The sequence below is a fragment of the Hyla sarda genome, chromosome 13, assembly GCF_029499605.1.
Source record: "Hyla sarda isolate aHylSar1 chromosome 13, aHylSar1.hap1, whole genome shotgun sequence".
Lineage (NCBI taxonomy): Eukaryota > Metazoa > Chordata > Amphibia > Anura > Hylidae > Hyla > Hyla sarda.
In genome coordinates, this window is record NC_079201.1 from 18,362,230 (window position 1) to 18,382,656 (window position 20,427).

The 20,427-nt window shown below is 38.9% G+C and overlaps 2 protein-coding genes across 15 annotated transcripts in view; one reads left to right on the forward strand and one right to left on the reverse strand.

Annotated features, from left to right (window-relative positions):
• The window catches only part of ARHGAP40 (Rho GTPase activating protein 40), a 263,780-nt gene extending 244,388 nt beyond the window's left edge, over nt 1-19,392 (reverse strand). For 3 of the 9 annotated variants that reach the window (XM_056549628.1, XM_056549620.1, XM_056549625.1), the window contains exons 1-2: nt 19,029-19,163; nt 5,243-5,381 (exon numbers count right to left, since the gene is read on the reverse strand). The gene's annotated coding sequence lies outside the window, so the exon portion shown is untranslated. Of the gene's footprint in view, nt 1-1,644; nt 1,797-5,238; nt 5,382-19,028; nt 19,164-19,328 lie in introns of those variants that run through there. The other 6 variants (XM_056549624.1, XM_056549626.1, XM_056549623.1 and 3 more) reach the window with 5 other exon arrangements.
• Nucleotides 18,833-20,427, forward strand: part of DHX35 (DEAH-box helicase 35) — a 64,448-nt gene continuing 62,853 nt past the window's right edge. For 3 of the 6 annotated variants that reach the window (XR_008849472.1, XR_008849473.1, XM_056549615.1), the window contains exon 1: nt 18,836-19,240. Coding sequence is in view for 2 of the 6 variants with exons in the window: in XM_056549615.1 (XP_056405590.1) it covers nt 19,045-19,240 (196 nt within the window). In the remaining 4 variants the exon portion in view is untranslated. Of the gene's footprint in view, nt 19,241-20,427 lie in introns of all 6 variants that reach the window. The other 3 variants (XR_008849475.1, XM_056549616.1, XR_008849474.1) reach the window with 2 other exon arrangements.

Consider the following 20,427-nt stretch of genomic DNA (forward strand, 5'->3'; position numbering starts at 1 on the left):
CGGATTTCGGACTTTGCCGAAAAAATGATCATGTTCATTCTTTTGGCGGAGTTCCTCATGGACTGTATTGCTGTCAAAAGGTACTGTGCATGTCTGCGCTGTCATAGCGCCGATTGAGTATGGTGGCGTCTGCTGCACACAGAATCTCCGAAATGTGAATGGGCCCTAAGAATAAATTTTGCCCAATTTTGTAGGCCTAAAGAAACTGCATTTTTCCTCCCCCCCCCAAAAAAAATAGCATGTATGAGTTGATCATATGAGCTACTACATGATAAATACAGGCATGTTAAAAAAAAACAAACAAGTAAGTAAAAGAATTGGAAGCTCAAATTTTTGCACTAACATTTTATACACGCCCAAAATAGTCTATTAACCTTATTTTTAGAAGATGCCAATTTTTTTTTTTTTACGGTACTTCCAGCCAAGCAGCGACACTAGACAGAATTTTTTTTTTTTTGTGGGTGATAATTTCGTGTGCAGATATAAAACCTGTTGAATAACAAAGTTTACAGCGACCGTCATGTTTGTCATGCACTTTTTTTTTTTCCCCTTTAAGTCTTTCCTTTGTACTTTGTATTGAGCTTTATTTGGCTATGTATTTTATAACTATGGTAATGGGGGGAGGAGTGGTGCAGGTTGGTGTTCAGTTTTTACGTATGAAAGGGTGGAAATATACGAGTATGTAACATTATGCATGCACTTTGGTGATGGTACTTGAAGCACTAATGTGCGTTGCTGTAACTAAATAGTTTTCGTAAAAGATGGAAATAAAACAGTTTTTTTGTGTCATCTGTCGTGTGTAGAATGGGCATGAAATATCGATTTAAATGGTAGAACAAGTAAAAGAAACCAAGAGTTTAGATGTTTCCCAACTAGTGTGGCTCCAGCTGTTGCAAGACTACAAATCCCAGCATGCCCGAACAGCCAAAGGCTGTCCGGGCAAGCTGGGAGTTGTAGTCCTGCAACAGCTGGAGGCACTCTGGTTGGGGAAACACTAACACACCCAAACACTTAAAGGGGAACTCTGGTGGAAAACTTTTTTTTTTTTTTTTTATAAATCAACTGGCACCAGGAAGTTAAACAGATTTGTAAATAACTTTTATTAAAAAAAACGTAATCCTTCCATTACTTATCAGCTGCAGGAAGTTGTATAGCTCTTTTCAGTCTGACCACAGTGCTCTCTGCAGACACCTCTGTCTATGTCAGGAACTGTCTGGCATAGGAAAGGTTTGCTGTGGGGGATTTACTTCTACTCTGGACAGTTCCTGACATGGACAGAAGGGTCAGCAGAGAGGACTGTGGTCAGACAGAAAAGAACTATAATACTTCCTCTGTAGTATACAGCAGCTGATAAGTACTGGAAGGATTAAGATTTTTAAATAGAAGCAATCTACAAGTCTGTTTAACTTTCTGATGCCAGTTGATATGAATTTTTTTTTCTACCGGAGTAACCCTTTAAATGCCCAATTTTTCCTGACCTTTATGACTGCTCTTTCAGGCAACCCTGTCATTACGGTAGAATCACGAGTGAACAGGTCGCAGCCTCTTCCACATCTACCTTGCTGGACATCCCGGACCGTAGTGCAATAAAGTCCACATTTACTACTGTGAATCACAACTGCCCTAGACATTAAGTAAGCATACCTTGTCATTTCTGGTATGCAAGAGCAGGAGTCAGCTCACCGGAGGTATCTCTCTGGGAATGTATAACAGCAGATGGAAGCCCAGACGGACTAGAAGTCTTACGCTAACTCCCGGAATAGGATGCAAGAAGGAAGGAAAAATGTCTCCAGCTCCTACCAATATAAAAAAAAAAAAATCTAATTTTTTATACAAATAAAAATGTACACTGCTCAAAAAAATAAAGGGAACACTAAGATAACACGTCCTAGATCGGAATGAATTAACTAATCGTATGAAATACTTTCCTCTTTACATAGTTGAATGTGACAACAAAATCACACAAAAATTATCAATGGAAATCAAATGTATGAACCCATGGAGGTCTGGATATGGAGTCACACTCAAAATCACAGGGGAAAACCCCACTACAGGCTGATCCAACTTTATGTAATGTCCTTAATACAAGTCACAATGAGGCTCAGTAGTGTGTGTGGCCTCCACGTGCCCGTATGACCTCCCTACAACGCCTGGGCATGCTCCTGATGAGGTGGAGGATGGTCTCCTGAGGGATGTCATCCCAGACCTGGACTAAAGCATCCGCCAACTCCTGGACAGTCTGTGGTGGATGGAGGAGACATGATGTCCCAGATGTGCTCAATCGGATTCAGGTCTGGGGAACGGACAGGCCAGTCCATAGCCTCAATGCCTTCCTCTTGTAGGAACTGCTGACACACTCCAGCCACATGAGGTCTAGCATTGTCTTGTATTAGGAGGAACCCAGGGCCAACCGCACCAGCATATGGTCTCACAAGGGGTCTGAGGATCTCATCTCGGTACCTAATGGCAGTCAGACTACCTCTGGCAAGCACATGGAGGGCTGTGCGGCCCAAAAAAAATGCCACCCCACACCATTACTGACCCACCGTCACACCGGTCATGCTAGAGAATGTTGCAGGCAGCAGAACGTTCTCCACGGCGTCTCCAGACTCTGTCACATGTGCTCAGTGTGAATCTTTCATCTGTGAAGAGCACAGGGCGCCAGTGGCGAATTTGCCAATCTTGGTGTTCTCTGGCAAATGCCAAACGTCCTGCACGGTGTTGGGCTGTAAGCACAACCCCCACCTGTGGACGTCGGGCCCTCATACCACCCTTTACATTAAGGTCGGCAACATGTCCCCTGTTCACACCAGAAGATGAAGAACAGTTTACTGTCGTTTACACAAGGCCATGATTCGGAATGAATGTTAATACAAACGATCATGTGGGAAATTGTGGCCCGGGAAAAGGCTCCTAACTAGGCATTGCCATTAAAAAAAAGCTGTATGTCATAGAGATATAGCAACAGTTTTTATCAGTCAGATGACGACCCAGGGAAAGTGACTGCTTAGCGCATTATGGCTCATAATGTAAGTCTATGGGACTGTCCAGGATAGGGGATAACTATCTGATCTTGGGTCAGAGAATCGGGACTCGCGCTAACCATTTATTCTCTATGGAGTTGCTGAAGATGGCCAAGTACAGCGCTCAGCTGTCTTCACAGCTCCCATTCAGAATAAATAGAGTGGCGATGCGTATGCTCAGGTAACCCGCCACTCCATTCTAATAGGAGAGTTAGATCCACAAGGGACCCAAGCCAGCAGTGTCCCCACAATCATAGATATCCCCTATCCTGGGGCTAAGACATAACTTTGCAAGATGGGGGAACCTCTTTAATGATAAGGTCACATGTGGTGGCCAATGGCTGCTAAATTTCGTCATGATTATTTGGTAAAATCGTGCACCCACCGACAGGCGGGCCGCTGCATTCTCAGTTGGCTCCATTTGGAATAACCTCCTGTCCCCATTATAAGGATACATTATCGCATCCACCACGCGCTTATGATGCTGGAGAGGCTCAGCTTAGATATCACGGGAACAATGACACACCATATTGGTACAGAGATTACAGCTGATCACAGGGGTCTCAGTCTTGTATAATCTTGTTACCTTTCTAATAAAGTGGAGAGGCCCATGGAGGACACCTCTTGTAGGGGATTGCTTGACTTCTTTCATATTAGAGTCAGCATCGCTCATTGCCTCTGACTCCCAACAGCTGACAGAGGACGTCACATCCATTGCAGGGATTACGGTGTCTATGATATATATGGAGCTGCTGCTTGTCAATGTCTCACAGGGGGGGATCTCCTCTGTGATATTCACATGGGCCATGTGTTTAGGGGTTTTCTTCATAATGCAACTTCCTGTGAATTACATTAACACCTATCAGATCCTCTTGTATTAGCTCCCAGACCCTTCCCCTCTCTATCTGTTTACTGCTTTTTCTATGGGATCAGGATATAAAGCAGTTATACACATCTCCTCCAGCTCTATCTGTATACTGCTGCTGTTATCTCTATGGGATCAGGATATATAGTAGTTATACACCTCCCCTCCCAGCTGTATCTGTATACTGCTGCTGCTCTCTCTATAGGATCAGGATATATATTAGTTAAACACCTCCTCTCCAGCTCTATCTGTATACTGCTAATATCTCTAGGGAATCAGGATATATATAGTAGTTATACACCTCCCCTCCAGCTCTATCTGTATACTGCTTCTATCTCTAGGGGATCAGGATATATAGTAGTTATACACCTCCCCTTCAGCTCTATCTGTATACTGCAGCTATCTCTATGGGATCAGAATATAAAGTAGGTTTTCACCTCCCCTCTGGCTCTATCTGTATACTGCTGCTGCTATCTCTATAGGATCAGGATATATAGTAGTTAAACACCTCTCCAGCTCTATCTGTATACTGCTAATATCTCTAAGGGATTGGGATATATAGTAGTTAAACACCTCCCCTACCAGCTCTTTCTGTATACTGCTAATATCTCTAGGGGATCAGGATATATAGTAGTTATACACCTCCCCTCCAGCTCTATCTGTATACTGCTGCTATCTCTATGAGATCAGGATATATAGTAGTTATACACCTCTCCTCCAGCTCTATTTATCTGTATAATGCTGCTATCTCTAGGGGGATAAGGATATATAGTAGTTATACACCTCCTCTCCAGCTCTATCTGTATACTGCTGCTATCTCTAGGGGATCAGGATATATAGTAGTTATACACCTATACTGCTGCTGCCTCTATGTGGTGGTGTGCAGACATTTTTGCTGTATCTTTTCAGTTGAACACCACAAAAATACCATCAAAAATATAATCTTTTTTATATATCTCTAAAATACATACAATTACTTTTTGGAGAGATCTAATAAGAAAAGAAACCAGAAAGGTACAAAAAAGGCGGCAAGAATATCAATGTCCTATGATGACTATTGCACATATGCCCATATACAACAACATAAAGTTAACCCTGTCTCACTGCCACATAGGCCTCTGCTCACATCTCCCGAACCATATAGTCAGGCTTTTCGTTTTTTGCCCCAATTTTTCTAAATTGCTGCAAAAATGGTGCTATTTACAGCATTGCTCAAAAGAAAAAACATGGCTGAAACACAATTAAAAAAAATTTCAAAAATATAGTTTGCAACACTGCCTGAAGACTAAAAACACCTCAATTGTAACACTTTAAATAAGAAAATGCATCAAAACTGCACATAATGTGAACTCACCTCAACCCACTTTGAAGTCTCAGCAGTTTAGGCTTCTAGTTGCTGGATTCTAGTCAGGTGAGTAGGTCGGTCTCCCCCTCTCTCTCAAAGTCAGAGGATTCATGGGAAATGTAGGCAGGATGAGAAAATCAGTTCTGTTCTGAAATAGGAATTAGTATGGCTGAAAACCACATTACTGCCACATCAGCTAAAACAGGTAAGCGCAAGGCATACACAAGAACCTCTATGATATTCTCTTATAATAGCCTGTGCTGCACTATATAAGCAAAATAAAAATCTTTAATGAAAGAGTAGAATAAAACTCTTGTATGTTGCAGACTGCTCTATTTTTTGGGGGGTTCAGACCCCCCGCAATTGGTCGCTTATTACCCATATTTTTGGCAGGTGACAAATGTTATAGTTGGTCAAACCCCGTGTTTTCCAACCAGTGTGCCTCCAGCTGTTGCAAAACTACAACTTCCAGCATGGCTGTCGTCAGGGTATGGTGGGAGTTGTAGTTTAGCAACAGCTGGAGGCACCCTGGTTGGAAAACACTGTCATAGATTCTGATAGAGAGGTCTGAAATGTACGGGGACTGCAGCAACTGTTGCAAAACTACAACTCCCATCATGCCCGGACAGCCATAGGCTGTCCGTGCATGCTGGGAGTTATAGTTTTGCAACAGCTGGAGGCAAATTGGTTGGGAAACACTGTCATAGATTCTGATAGAGAGGTCTGAAATGTACGGGGACTGCAGCAACTGTTGCATAACTACATTTCCCAGCATGTCCGGACAGCTGAAAGCTATCCAGGCATGATGGGAGTTGTAGTTTAGCAACAGCTGGAGGCACCCTGGTTGGGAAACAATGCCATAGAGTCTGATAGAGAGGTCTGAAATGTACAGGGACTGCAGCAACTGTTGTAAAACTAAATATCTCAACATGACAGCCAAAAGCTATCCAGGCATGCTGGGAGTTGTAGTTTTGCAACAGCTGGAGGAACACTGGATGGGAAACACTGCCATAGATTCTGATAGAAAAGTCTAAAATGTATGGGGAGGACTGCTGTATCTGTTGCAAAACTACAACACCCAGAATGCCGGATAGCTGAAAGCTATCCAGACATGCTGGGAGTTGTAGTTTAGCAACCGCTGGAGGCACCCTGGTTGAGAAACACTGCCATAGATTCTGATAGAAAGGCCTATAATGCATGGGGACTGCGACAACTGTTGCAAAACTACAACTCCCAGCATGCCCGGACAGCCGTAAAGCTGGGAGTTGTAGTTTAGCAACAGCTGTAGGCACCCTGGTTGGGAAACACTGCCACAGATTCTGATAGAGAGGAAATGTATGGGGACTGCAGCAACTGTTGCAAACTAAACTACAACTCCCAGCATTCTGGGAGTTGTAGTTTTGCAACAACTAGAGGCACCCTGGTTAGCTGTAGATAACTATATATATATATATAAATATATATATATATATATATATATAGTGTTTTCGCAGGGACAGACTTTACTCCTTACACGACTTGTGATATCACTTTCTCACGGACAGATAAATAAAAGTCTGATTATGTATAATGCCTATTGTGTACACAAGGACCCCACAGGCGTGTGTATCACTCACTACAGTCATGTGTTTAGTATGTCATACGAGTATATCTTTGTGGGTGTGAGATCGGCCGTAGCCGTCATCTCTGGGGACATCACCCTACAATATCTGCCTCATAAATCAGCTTCAGCTCATTTATCTTCAAACACGAGAAGCTGCAATAATATCTACTTGATCTTCGCTTATTGATGTCTTTTCTTACTTGCAAGTCTTGTCATGTTGGCCATGTTACTTAAGACTTCTGTAAAAGGATGTCTTTTAACCCCTTAAATGGCCACTATCACCAAAACTATATTTAAAAAAATCAACTGGTGCCAGAAAGTTAAACAGATTTGTAAATTACTTCAATTTAAAAATCTTAATCCTTCCAGTACTTATCAGCTGCTATATAGTCCACAGGAAGTTATTTTCTTTTTGAATTTCCTTTCTGTCTGACCACAGTGCTCTCTGCTGACACCTCTGTCCATGTCAGGAACTGTCCAGAGCAGGATAGGTTTGTTATGGGGATTTGCTCCTACTCTGGACAGTTCCTGACATGGACAGAGGTGTCAGCAGAGAGCACTGTGGTCAGACAGAAATTTAAAAGAAAAGAACTTCCTCTGTAGTATATAGCAGCTGATAAGAACTGGAAGGATTAAGATTATTTAATAGAAGTAATTTACAAATCTGTTTAATTTTCTGGCACCAGTTGATTTAAAAAATAAATGTTTTCCAGTGGAGTACCCCTTTAATACTATTTCATTATGTTTTTCCAGTTTCCCTTAGAAAACTGCTCCTATAAAAGTGGCCACTAGAGGTCCTCATAAAATGTCCCCCACCGGTTACTATGGTCTTTCCGACATTAGCAACATCAGCGTCTCAGTCGGAATACAGGAAGTGAGGGGGAGGCTTTATAAGCCTGTGTGCGCTCCCTGTGTGAGGATCTCCGAACACAGAGAGCTGGCAGTGTGTAAGCTGCTGTGATTGGCTAAGAGGAGGTCACACCCCCTCCATTCATGTCTATGAAGGGGGCGTGACGGCTAGTATAGAGCATAGACTTGAATGGAGGAGGCATCGCGGCCTGCATCGCCAGTTATTCGGCACGGAGCGGAGTTCGCTCCGTGCCTCGAATGACAGTGGTGCCAGTCTGGAGACACTGTTATGGGGTATATATGTGTCTGGTACACTGTTATGGGGTATATATGTGTCTGGTATACTGTTATGGGGTATATATGTGTCTGGTACACTGTTATGGGGTATATATGTGTCTGGTATACTGTTATGGGGTATATATGTGTCTGGTACACTGTTATGGGGTATATAATGTATCCGGCACACTGTTATGGGGTATATATGTGTCTGGTACACTGTTATGGGGTATATATGTATCCGGCACACTGTTATGGGGTATATATGTGTCTGGTACACTGTTATGGGGTATATATGTGTCTGCACACTGTTATGGGGTATATATACGTCTGCACACTGTTATGGGGTATATATGTGACTGTACACTGTTATGGGGTATATATGTGTCTGGTACACTGTTATGAGGTATATATGTTTCTGCACACTGTTATGAGGTATATATGTGTCTGCATACTGTTATGGGGTATATATGTGTCTGCACACTGTTATGGGGTATATATGTGTCTGCACACTATTATGGGGTATATATGTGTCTGCACACTGTTATGAGGTATATATATGTCTGTACACTGTTATGAGGTATATATGTGTCTGCACACTGTTATGAGGTATATATACATCTGTACACTGTTATGAGGTATATATGTGTCTGCACACTGTTATGAGGTATATATGTGTCTGTACACTTTTATGAGGTATATATACACATCTGTACACTGTTATGTGGTATATATGTGTCTGCACAGTTATGTGGTATATATGTGTCTGCACACTGTTATGTGGTATATATGTGTCTGCACAGTTATGTGGTATATATGTGTCTGCACAGTTATGTGGTATATATGTGTCTGCACACTGTTATGAGGTATATATTTGTCTGTACACTGTTATGAGGTATATATTTGTCTGTACACTGTTATGAGGTATATATTTGTCTGTACACTGTTATGAGGTATATATGTGTCTGCACACTGTTATGAGGTATATATGTGTCTGTACACTTTTATGAGGTATATATACACATCTGTACACTGTTATGTGGTATATATGTGTCTGTACACTGTTATGGGGTATATATGTGTCTGCACACTGTTATGTGGTATATATGTGTGTCTGTACACTGTTATGAGGTATATATGTGTCTGCACACTGTTATGGGGTATATATGTGTCTGTACACTGTTATGGGGTATATATGTGTCTGCACACTGTTATGTGGTATATATGTGTGTCTGTACACTGTTATGTGGTATATATACGTCTGTACACTGTTATGGGGTATATATGTGTCTGTACACTGTTATGAGGTATATATACGTCTGTACACTGTTATGAGGTATATATTTGTCTGTACACTGTTATGAGGTATATATTTGTCTGTACACTGTTATGAGGTATATATACGTCTGTACACTGTTATGAGGTATATACACATCTGTACACTGTTATGAGGTATATATACGTCTGTACACTGTTATGAGGTATATACACATCTGTACACTGTTATGAGGTATATATACGTCTGAACACTGTTATGAGGTATATATTTGTCTGTACACTGTTATGAGGTATATTTTCGTCTGAACACTGTTATGAGGTATATATACATCTGTACACTGTTATGAGGTATATATTTGTCTGCACACTGTTATGAGGTATATATGTGTCTGTACACTTTTATGAGGTATATATACACATCTGTACACTGTTATGAGGTATATATACATCTGAACACTGTTATGAAGTATTTATGTGTCTGTACACTGTTATGAGGTATATATTTGTCTGTACACTGTTATGAGGTATATATTTGTCTGTACACTGTTATGAGGTATATATACACATCTGTACACTGTTATGAGGTATATATGTGTCTGTACACTGTTATGAGGTATATATACATCTGTACACTGTTATGAGGTATATATACGTCTGCACACTGTTATGAGGTATATATACGTCTGTACACTGTTATGAGGTATATACACATCTGTACACTGTTATGAGGTATATATACGTCTGTACACTGTTATGAGGTATATACACATCTGTACACTGTTATGAGGTATATATACGTCTGAACACTGTTATGAGGTATATATTTGTCTGTACACTGTTATGAGGTATATTTTCGTCTGAACACTGTTATGAGGTATATATACACATCTGTACACTGTTATGAGGTACATATTTGTCTGCACACTGTTATGAGGTATATATGTGTCTGTACACTTTTATGAGGTATATATACACATCTGTACACTGTTATGAGGTATATATGTGTCTGTACACTGTTATGAGGTATATATTTGTCTGTACACTGTTATGAGGTATATATTTGTCTGTACACTGTTATGAGGTATATATACACATCTGTACACTGTTATGAGGTATATATGTGTCTGAACACTGTTATGAGGTATATATATGTGTGTGTGTGTGTGTGTGTGTTTAGAATACTGTTATGGGGGTATATATGTGTCTGCACACTGTTATGAGGTATATATACGTCTGAACACTGTTATGAGGTATATATGTGTCTGAACACTGTTATGAGGTATATATATGTGTGTGTGTGTGTGTGTGTTTAGAATACTGTTATGGGGGTATATATTTGTCTGCACACTGTTATGAGGTATATATTTGTCTGTACACTGTTATGAGGTATATATACTTCTGTACACTGTTATGAGGTATATATACACATCTGTACACTGTTATGAGGTATATATACGTCTGTACACTGTTATGAGGTATATAAACACATCTGTACACTGTTATGAGGTATATATACATCTGCACACTGTTATGAGGTATATATTTGTCTGTACACTGTTATGAGGTATATATTTGTCTGCACACTGTTATGAGGTATATATTTGTCTGCACACTGTTATGAGGTATATATACACATCTGTACACTGTTATGAGGTATATATGTGTCTGTACACTTTTATGAGGTATATATACACATCTGTACACTGTTATGAGGTATATATACATCTGAACACTGTTATGAGGTATATATGTGTCTGTACACTGTTATGAGGTATATATTTGTCTGTACACTGTTATGAGGTATATATACGTCTGAACACTGTTATGAGGTATATATGTGTCTGAACACTGTTATGAGGTATATATACACATCTGTACACTGTTATGAGGTATATATTTGTCTGTACACTGTTAAGAGGTATATATTTGTCTGTACACTGTTATGAGGTATATATTTGTCTGTACACTGTTATGAGGTATATATACACATCTGTACACTGTTATGAGGTATATATGTGTCTGAACACTGTTATGAGGTATATATATGTGTGTGTGTGTGTGTTTAGAATACTGTTATGGGGGTATATATGTGTCTGCACACTGTTATGAGGTATATATACGTCTGAACACTGTTATGAGGTATATATGTGTCTGAACACTGTTATGAGGTATATATACACATCTGTACACTGTTATGAGGTATATATACATCTGCACACTGTTATGAGGTATATATTTGTCTGTACACTGTTATGAGGTATATATTTGTCTGTACACTGTTATGAGGTATATATTTGTCTGTACACTGTTATGAGGTATATATTTGTCTGCACACTGTTATGAGGTATATATGTGTCTGTACACTTTTATGAGGTATATATACACATCTGTACACTGTTATGAGGTATATATACATCTGAACACTGTTATGAGGTATATATGTGTCTGTACACTGTTATGAGGTATATATTTGTCTGTACACTGTTATGAGGTATATATACGTCTGAACACTGTTATGAGGTATATATGTGTCTGAACACTGTTATGAGGTATATATACACATCTGTACACTGTTATGAGGTATATATTTGTCTGTACACTGTTATGAGGTATATATTTGTCTGTACACTGTTATGAGGTATATATTTGTCTGTACACTGTTATGAGGTATATATTTGTCTGTACACTGTTATGAGGTATATATTTGTCTGCACACTGTTATGAGGTATATATTTGTCTGCACACTGTTATGAGGTATATATGTGTCTGTACACTTTTATGAGGTATATATACACATCTGTACACTGTTATGAGGTATATATACATCTGAACACTGTTATGAGGTATATATGTGTCTGTACACTGTTATGAGGTATATATACATCTGAACACTGTTATGAGGTATATATTTGTCTGTACACTGTTATGAGGTATATATTTGTCTGTACACTGTTATGAGGTATATATACACATCTGTACACTGTTATGAGGTATATATGTGTCTGAACACTGTTATGAGGTATATATGTGTCTGTACACTGTTATGAGGTATATATACACATCTGTACACTGTTATGAGGTATATATTTGTCTGTACACTGTTATGAGGTATATATGTGTCTGGTACACTGTTATGAGGTATATATACACATCTGAACACTGTTATGAGGTATATATTTGTCTGTACACTGTTATGAGGTATATATACACATCTGTACACTGTTATGAGGTATATATGTGTCTGGTACACTGTTATGAGGTATATATACACGTCTGAACACTGTTATGAGGTATATATGTGTGTGTGTGTTTAGAATACTGTTATGGGGTATATATGTGTCTGAACACTGTTATGAGGTATATATGTGTCTGTACACTGTTATGAGGTATATATACACATCTGAACACTGTTATGAGGTATATTTACGTCTGAACACTGTTATGAGGTGTATATATATGTGTGTGTGTGTGTTTAGAATACTGTTATGAGGTATATATGTGTCCGTACACTGTTATGAGGTATATATATGTGTCTGCACACTGTTATGAGATATATATTTGTCTGTACACTGTTATGAGGTATATATACACATCTGTACACTGTTATGAGGTATATATGTGTCTGAACACTGTTATGAGGTATATATACACATCTGTACACTGTTATGAGGTATATATACGTCTGAACACTGTTATGAGGTATATATACATCTGCACACTGTTATGAGGTATATATGTGTCTGTACACTGTTATGAGGTATATATACATCTGTACACTGTTATGAGGTATATATACGTCTGCACACTGTTATGAGGTATATATACGTCTGTACACTGTTATGAGGTATATACACATCTGTACACTGTTATGAGGTATATATACGTCTGTACACTGTTATGAGGTATATACACATCTGTACACAGTTATGAGGTATATATACGTCTGAACACTGTTATGAGGTATATATTTGTCTGTACACTGTTATGAGGTATATTTTCGTCTGAACACTGTTATGAGGTATATATACATCTGTACACTGTTATGAGGTATATATTTGTCTGCACACTGTTATGAGGTATATATGTGTCTGTACACTTTTATGAGGTATATATACACATCTGTACACTGTTATGAGGTATATATACATCTGAACACTGTTATGAGGTATATATGTGTCTGTACACTGTTATGAGGTATATATTTGTCTGTACACTGTTATGAGGTATATATTTGTCTGTACACTGTTATGAGGTATATATACACATCTGTACACTGTTATGAGGTATATATGTGTCTGAACACTGTTATGAGGTATATATATGTGTGTGTGTGTGTGTTTAGAATACTGTTATGGGGGTATATATGTGTCTGCACACTGTTATGAGGTATATATACGTCTGAACACTGTTATGAGGTATATATGTGTCTGAACACTGTTATGAGGTATATATATGTGTGTGTGTGTGTTTAGAATACTGTTATGGGGGTATATATGTGTCTGCACACTGTTATGAGGTATATATACGTCTGTACACTGTTATGAGGTATATATACACATCTGTACACTGTTATGAGGTATATATACGTCTGTACACTGTTATGAGGTATATATACACATCTGTACACTGTTATGAGGTATATATACATCTGCACACTGTTATGAGGTATATATTTGTCTGTACACTGTTATGAGGTATATATTTGTCTGTACACTGTTATGAGGTATATATTTGTCTGTACACTGTTATGAGGTATATATTTGTCTGCACACTGTTATGAGGTATATATTTGTCTGCACACTGTTATGAGGTATATATGTGTCTGTACACTTTTATGAGGTATATATACACATCTGTACACTGTTATGAGGTATATATACATCTGTACACTGTTATGAGGTATATATACATCTGAACACTGTTATGAGGTATATATGTGTCTGTACACTGTTATGAGGTATATATTTGTCTGTACACTGTTATGAGGTATATATACGTCTGAACACTGTTATGAGGTATATATGTGTCTGAACACTGTTATGAGGTATATATACACATCTGTACACTGTTATGAGGTATATATTTGTCTGTACACTGTTAAGAGGTATATATTTGTCTGTACACTGTTATGAGGTATATATTTGTCTGTACACTGTTATGAGGTATATATACACATCTGTACACTGTTATGAGGTATATATGTGTCTGAACACTGTTATGAGGTATATATATGTGTGTGTGTGTGTGTGTGTGTTTAGAATACTGTTATGGGGGTATATATGTGTCTGCACACTGTTATGAGGTATATATACGTCTGAACACTGTTATGAGGTATATATACGTCTGAACACTGTTATGAGGTATATATGTGTCTGAACACTGTTATGAGGTATATATACACATCTGTACACTGTTATGAGGTATATATACATCTGCACACTGTTATGAGGTATATATTTGTCTGTACACTGTTATGAGGTATATATTTGTCTGTACACTGTTATGAGGTATATATTTGTCTGTACACTGTTATGAGGTATATATTTGTCTGCACACTGTTATGAGGTATATATTTGTCTGCACACTGTTATGAGGTATATATGTGTCTGTACACTTTTATGAGGTATATATACACATCTGTACACTGTTATGAGGTATATATACATCTGAACACTGTTATGAGGTATATATTTGTCTGTACACTGTTATGAGGTATATATACGTCTGAACACTGTTATGAGGTATATGTGTCTGAACACTGTTATGAGGTATATATACACATCTGTACACTGTTATGAGGTATATATTTGTCTGTACACTGTTATGAGGTATATATTTGTCTGTACACTGTTATGAGGTATATATTTGTCTGTACACTGTTATGAGGTATATATTTGTCTGTACACTGTTATGAGGTATATATTTGTCTGCACACTGTTATGAGGTATATATTTGTCTGCACACTGTTATGAGGTATATATGGGTCTGTACACTTTTATGAGGTATATATACACATCTGTACACTGTTATGAGGTATATATACATCTGAACACTGTTATGAGGTATATATGTGTCTGTACACTGTTATGAGGTATATATTTGTCTGTACACTGTTATGAGGTATATATACATCTGAACACTGTTATGAGGTATATATTTGTCTGTACACTGTTATGAGGTATATATTTGTCTGTACACTGTTATGAGGTATATATACACATCTGTACACTGTTATGAGGTATATATGTGTCTGAACACTGTTATGAGGTACATATATGTGTGTGTGTGTGTGTGTTTAGAATACTGTTATGGGGGTATATATGTGTCTGCACACTGTTATGAGGTATATATACTTCTGAACACTGTTATGAGGTATATATGTGTCTGAACACTGTTATGAGGTATATATACACATCTGTACACTGTTATGAGGTATATATACATCTGCACACTGTTATGAGGTATATATTTGTCTGTACACTGTTATGAGGTATATATACGTCTGTACACTGTTATGAGGTATATATTTGTCTGTACACTGTTATGAGGTATATATTTGTCTGTACACTGTTATGAGGTATATATTTGTCTGTACACTGTTATGAGGTATATATACATCTGAACACTGTTATGAGGTATATACACATCTGCACACTGTTATGAGGTATATATTTGTCTGTACACTGTTATGAGGTATATATTTGTCTGTACACTGTTATGAGGTGTATATATACACATCTGTACACTGTTATGAGATATATTTTCGTCTGAACACTGTTATGAGGTATATATGTGTCTGTACACTGTTATGAGGTATATATACACATCTGAACACTGTTATGAGGTATATATACATCTGAACACTGTTATGAGGTATATATGTGTCTGTACACTGTTATGAGGTATTTATACATCTGTACACTGTTATGAGGTATATATACATCTGTACACTGTTATGAGGTATTTATACATCTGTACACTGTTATGAGGTATATATACATCTGAACACTGTTATGAGGTATATATTTGTCTGTACACTGTTATGAGGTATATATTTGTCTGTACACTGTTATGAGGTATATATACGCCTGAACACTGTTATGAGGTATATATATATATATATATATATACACACATCTGTACACTGTTATGAGGTATATATACATCTGAACACTGTTATGAGGTATATATACGTCTGCACACTGTTATGAGGTATATATATACACATCTGTACACTGTTATGAGGTATATATATATATACACATCTGTACACTGTTATGAGGTATATATACATCTGAACACTGTTATGAGGTATAAATACGTCTGCACACTGTTATGAGGTATATATATGTCTGAACACTGTTATGAGGTATATATTTGTCTGTACACTGTTATGAGGTATATATACACATCTGTACACTGTTATGAGGTATATATACATCTGCACACTGTTATGAGGTATATAAACATCTGTACACTGTTATGGGGTATATATGTGTCTGTACACTGTTATGAGGTATATATACACATCTGAACACTGTTATGAGGTATATATACGTCTGAACACTGTTATGAGGTATATATGTGTCTGTACACTGTTATGAGGTATATATACGTCTGAACACTGTTATGGGGTATATATGTGTCTGTACACTGTCATGAGGTATATATACTTCTGAACACTGTTATGAGGTATATATTTGTCTGTACACTGTTATGAGGTATATATACACATCTGTACACTGTTATGAGGTATATATATGTGTGTGTGTGTGTGTTTAGAACACTGTTATGGGGTGCATGTGTCTGACACTGTTATGGGGGTATAGATATATGTCTGGCACACTGTTATGGGGGGGGTGTCTGACACTGTTATGAGGTATATATTTATGTGTCTGGCACACTGTTATGAGGTATATATGTGTCTGGCACACTGTTATGAGGTGTATATATATGAGGTATATATGTGTTTAGAACACTGTTATGGGGTGTATATATGTTTCTGGCACACTGTTATGGGGTGTATATATGTTTCTGGCACGCTGTTATGGGGTGTATGTGTCTGACACTGTTGTGCGGGTTATGTGTCTGACACTGTTGTGGGGGGTATATCTATATATACACACACACACACACACACACACACACACACACGTCTGCACACTGTTATGAGGTATATATGTGTCTGTTCACTGTTATGAGGTATATATGTGTCTGTTCACTGTTATGAGGTATATATGTGTCTGCACACTGTTATGAGGTATATATTTGTCTGTACATTGTTATGAGGTATATATATGTGTCTGGCACACTGTTATGGGGTGTATGTGTCTGACACTGTTGTGGGGGGTATATATATATATACACACACGTCTGCACACTGTTATGAGGTATATATATATGTGTCTGTACACTGTTATGAGGTATATATACGTCTACACACTGTTATGAGGTATATATGTGTCAGTAGACTGTTATGAGGTATATATATATATGTCTGCACACTGTTATGAGGTGTATATATAATGTGTGTTTAGAACACTGTTATGAGGTATATATTTGTCTGCACACTGTTATGAGGTATATATATGTGTGTGTGTGTGTGTGTGTGTTTAGAACACTGTTGAGGTATATATTTGTCTGTACACTGTTATGAGGTATATATACGTCTACACACTGTTATGAGGTATATATAAGTCTACACACTGTTATGAGGTATATATACGTCTACACACTGTTATGAGGTGTATATATAATGTGTGTTTAGAACACTGTTATGGGGTGTATGTGTCTGACACTGTTGTGGGGTGTGTGTGTATATATATATATATATATATATATACACACACACACACGTCTGCACACTGTTATGAGGTATATATATATATATGTGTCTGCACACTGTTATGAGGTATATATTTGTCTGCACACTGTTATGAGGTATATATTTGTCTGCACACTGTTATGAGGTATATATACACATCTGTACACTGTTATGAGGTATATATTTGTCTGTACACTGTTATGAGGTATATATACACATCTGTACACTGTTATGAGGTATATATCTGTCTGCACACTGTTATGAGGTATATATTTGTCTGTACACTGTTATGAGGTATATATATGTCAGCACACTGTTATGAGGTATATATTTTTTCTGTACTCTGTTATGAGGTATATATATGTGTGTGTGTTTAGAACACTGTTATGAGGTATATATATACATCTGAACACTGTTATGAGGTATATATTTGTCTGTACACTGTTATGAGGTATATATATACGTCAGCACACTGTTATGAGGTATATATATGTGTCTGGCACACTGTTATGGGGTGTATGTGTCTGACACTGTTGTGGGGGGTATATATATATATATATATATATATATATATACACGTCTGCACACTGTTATGAGGTATATATATATATATATATATGTGTGTCTGTACACTGTTATGAGGTATATATATATATATATATATATGTGTGTCTGTACACTGGTATGAGGTATATATACATCTGAACACTTATGAGGTGTATATATAATGTGTGTTTAGAACACTGTTATGGGGTGTATGTGACTGACACTGTTGTGGGGTATGGCACACTTCTAGTACATTCTGGGGGTGTCCCTGGTATTGGAGGGGATTCCTCACTCCCACCATTTTCCCCTCCCCCTGCTCCCCTCCTCCCGTCTCTCCCCTGTCATTCTCCCGGTCTCTGCCATCTTTCCTCCTCCTTCATCCATTCTCGGCTGTCCCCCCATATCTCATACACACGCACGCTCAGGGGGGTCTCCATGTCTCGCACTCTCTCCGGCCTGTTACTAGGTTACTGCATTTGCGATCTGTCCAAAAAGCCGGAAGGAAACCATGGCGACCATCAATCAAGGCTTGTCAGCACCTCCGCGCATGCTCACATCCTGAGACGTGCTCTTGGCGAGCCCAAAACAAAAATGGCGGCGCCCGTGGGACCGGTGCGCTTCTGGAAGCCGGGTAAGAGTGGGTGGTTGGCTGTGAGATGGCGGGAGGGCTCACACAGTACTGGGTCTCGTTTCTGGAGCCCATGTAGATGCCCGCTTACCCCGCCGTTATAGTGTTATAAGCAGACGACGGTGGCTCGGCGGGCTCAATGCACCATCTGTTACACGGGCCTCAGAGCGGCCGTTACCTATAGCAACCAATCAGCGCACGGTATCATTCTCACAGACAGTGAAATAAGTCACGTGATTGGTTGCTACAGGCAACTGAGCTGGTGCTTTTACACGGGCCTATGTATTATAATAATAAATGGCTTATTACAGCCTATGCTACTATACTGTACCTCAGAGCTGAATTCACTATTCTGCCAGTTGTAGAATCTGCTATGCTTCCATAATCAGTGTTTCCCAACCAGTGTGCCTCCAGCTGTTGCAAAACTACAACTCCCAGCATGCCCAGACAGCCATACCTATATAAACCAGTGTTTACCAACCAGGGTTCCTCCAGCTGTTGCAAAATTACAACTTTCAGCATGCCTGGAGATCCATACCTATATATAGCCGGTGTTTCCCAACCAGGGTGCCTCCAGCTGTTGCAAAACTACAACTCCCTTGCTGAGAGTTGTAGTTTTGCAATAGCCAGAAGCACGCTGTTTATCAAACACTGTCTAGGTTCTAATAGAAAGGCCGGCGGCAACTAGGGATCCATAAGCAGGCGTAAGCGGACCACCATTGTCCCAGGAGGTGAGGGTCCCACTTCTAGAATACGAGACCCTCACTGACCAGCAGAATAAAGGATCAACTCATACAATTGTAAGCAGTGGTATTACATAAAGGGGTACTCCAGCCCTTTCTATTGGGTGTGGTGAAATGCTGTTGCACGACTCAGGACACCGTTGTGTAGGAAACCATCCAATGCACCATACTTGGCCGGTGTCAGCTGGTTGCCTTGCTTTGCAGTAGCATCCTCCATCCCTAGTTGAAGGGAAGAAGGGCTGGGGACTCCTTTTACAGGGGTTGGCGCTGGGGGACTCCTTTTACAGGGGTTGGCGCTGGGGGACTTCTTTTACAGGGGTTGGCGCTGGGGGACTCCTTTTACAGGGGTTGGCGCTGGGGGACTCCCTTTACAGGGGTTGGCGCTGGGGGACTCCCTTTACAGGGGTTGGCGCTGGGGGACTCCCTTTACAGGGGTTGGCGCTGGGG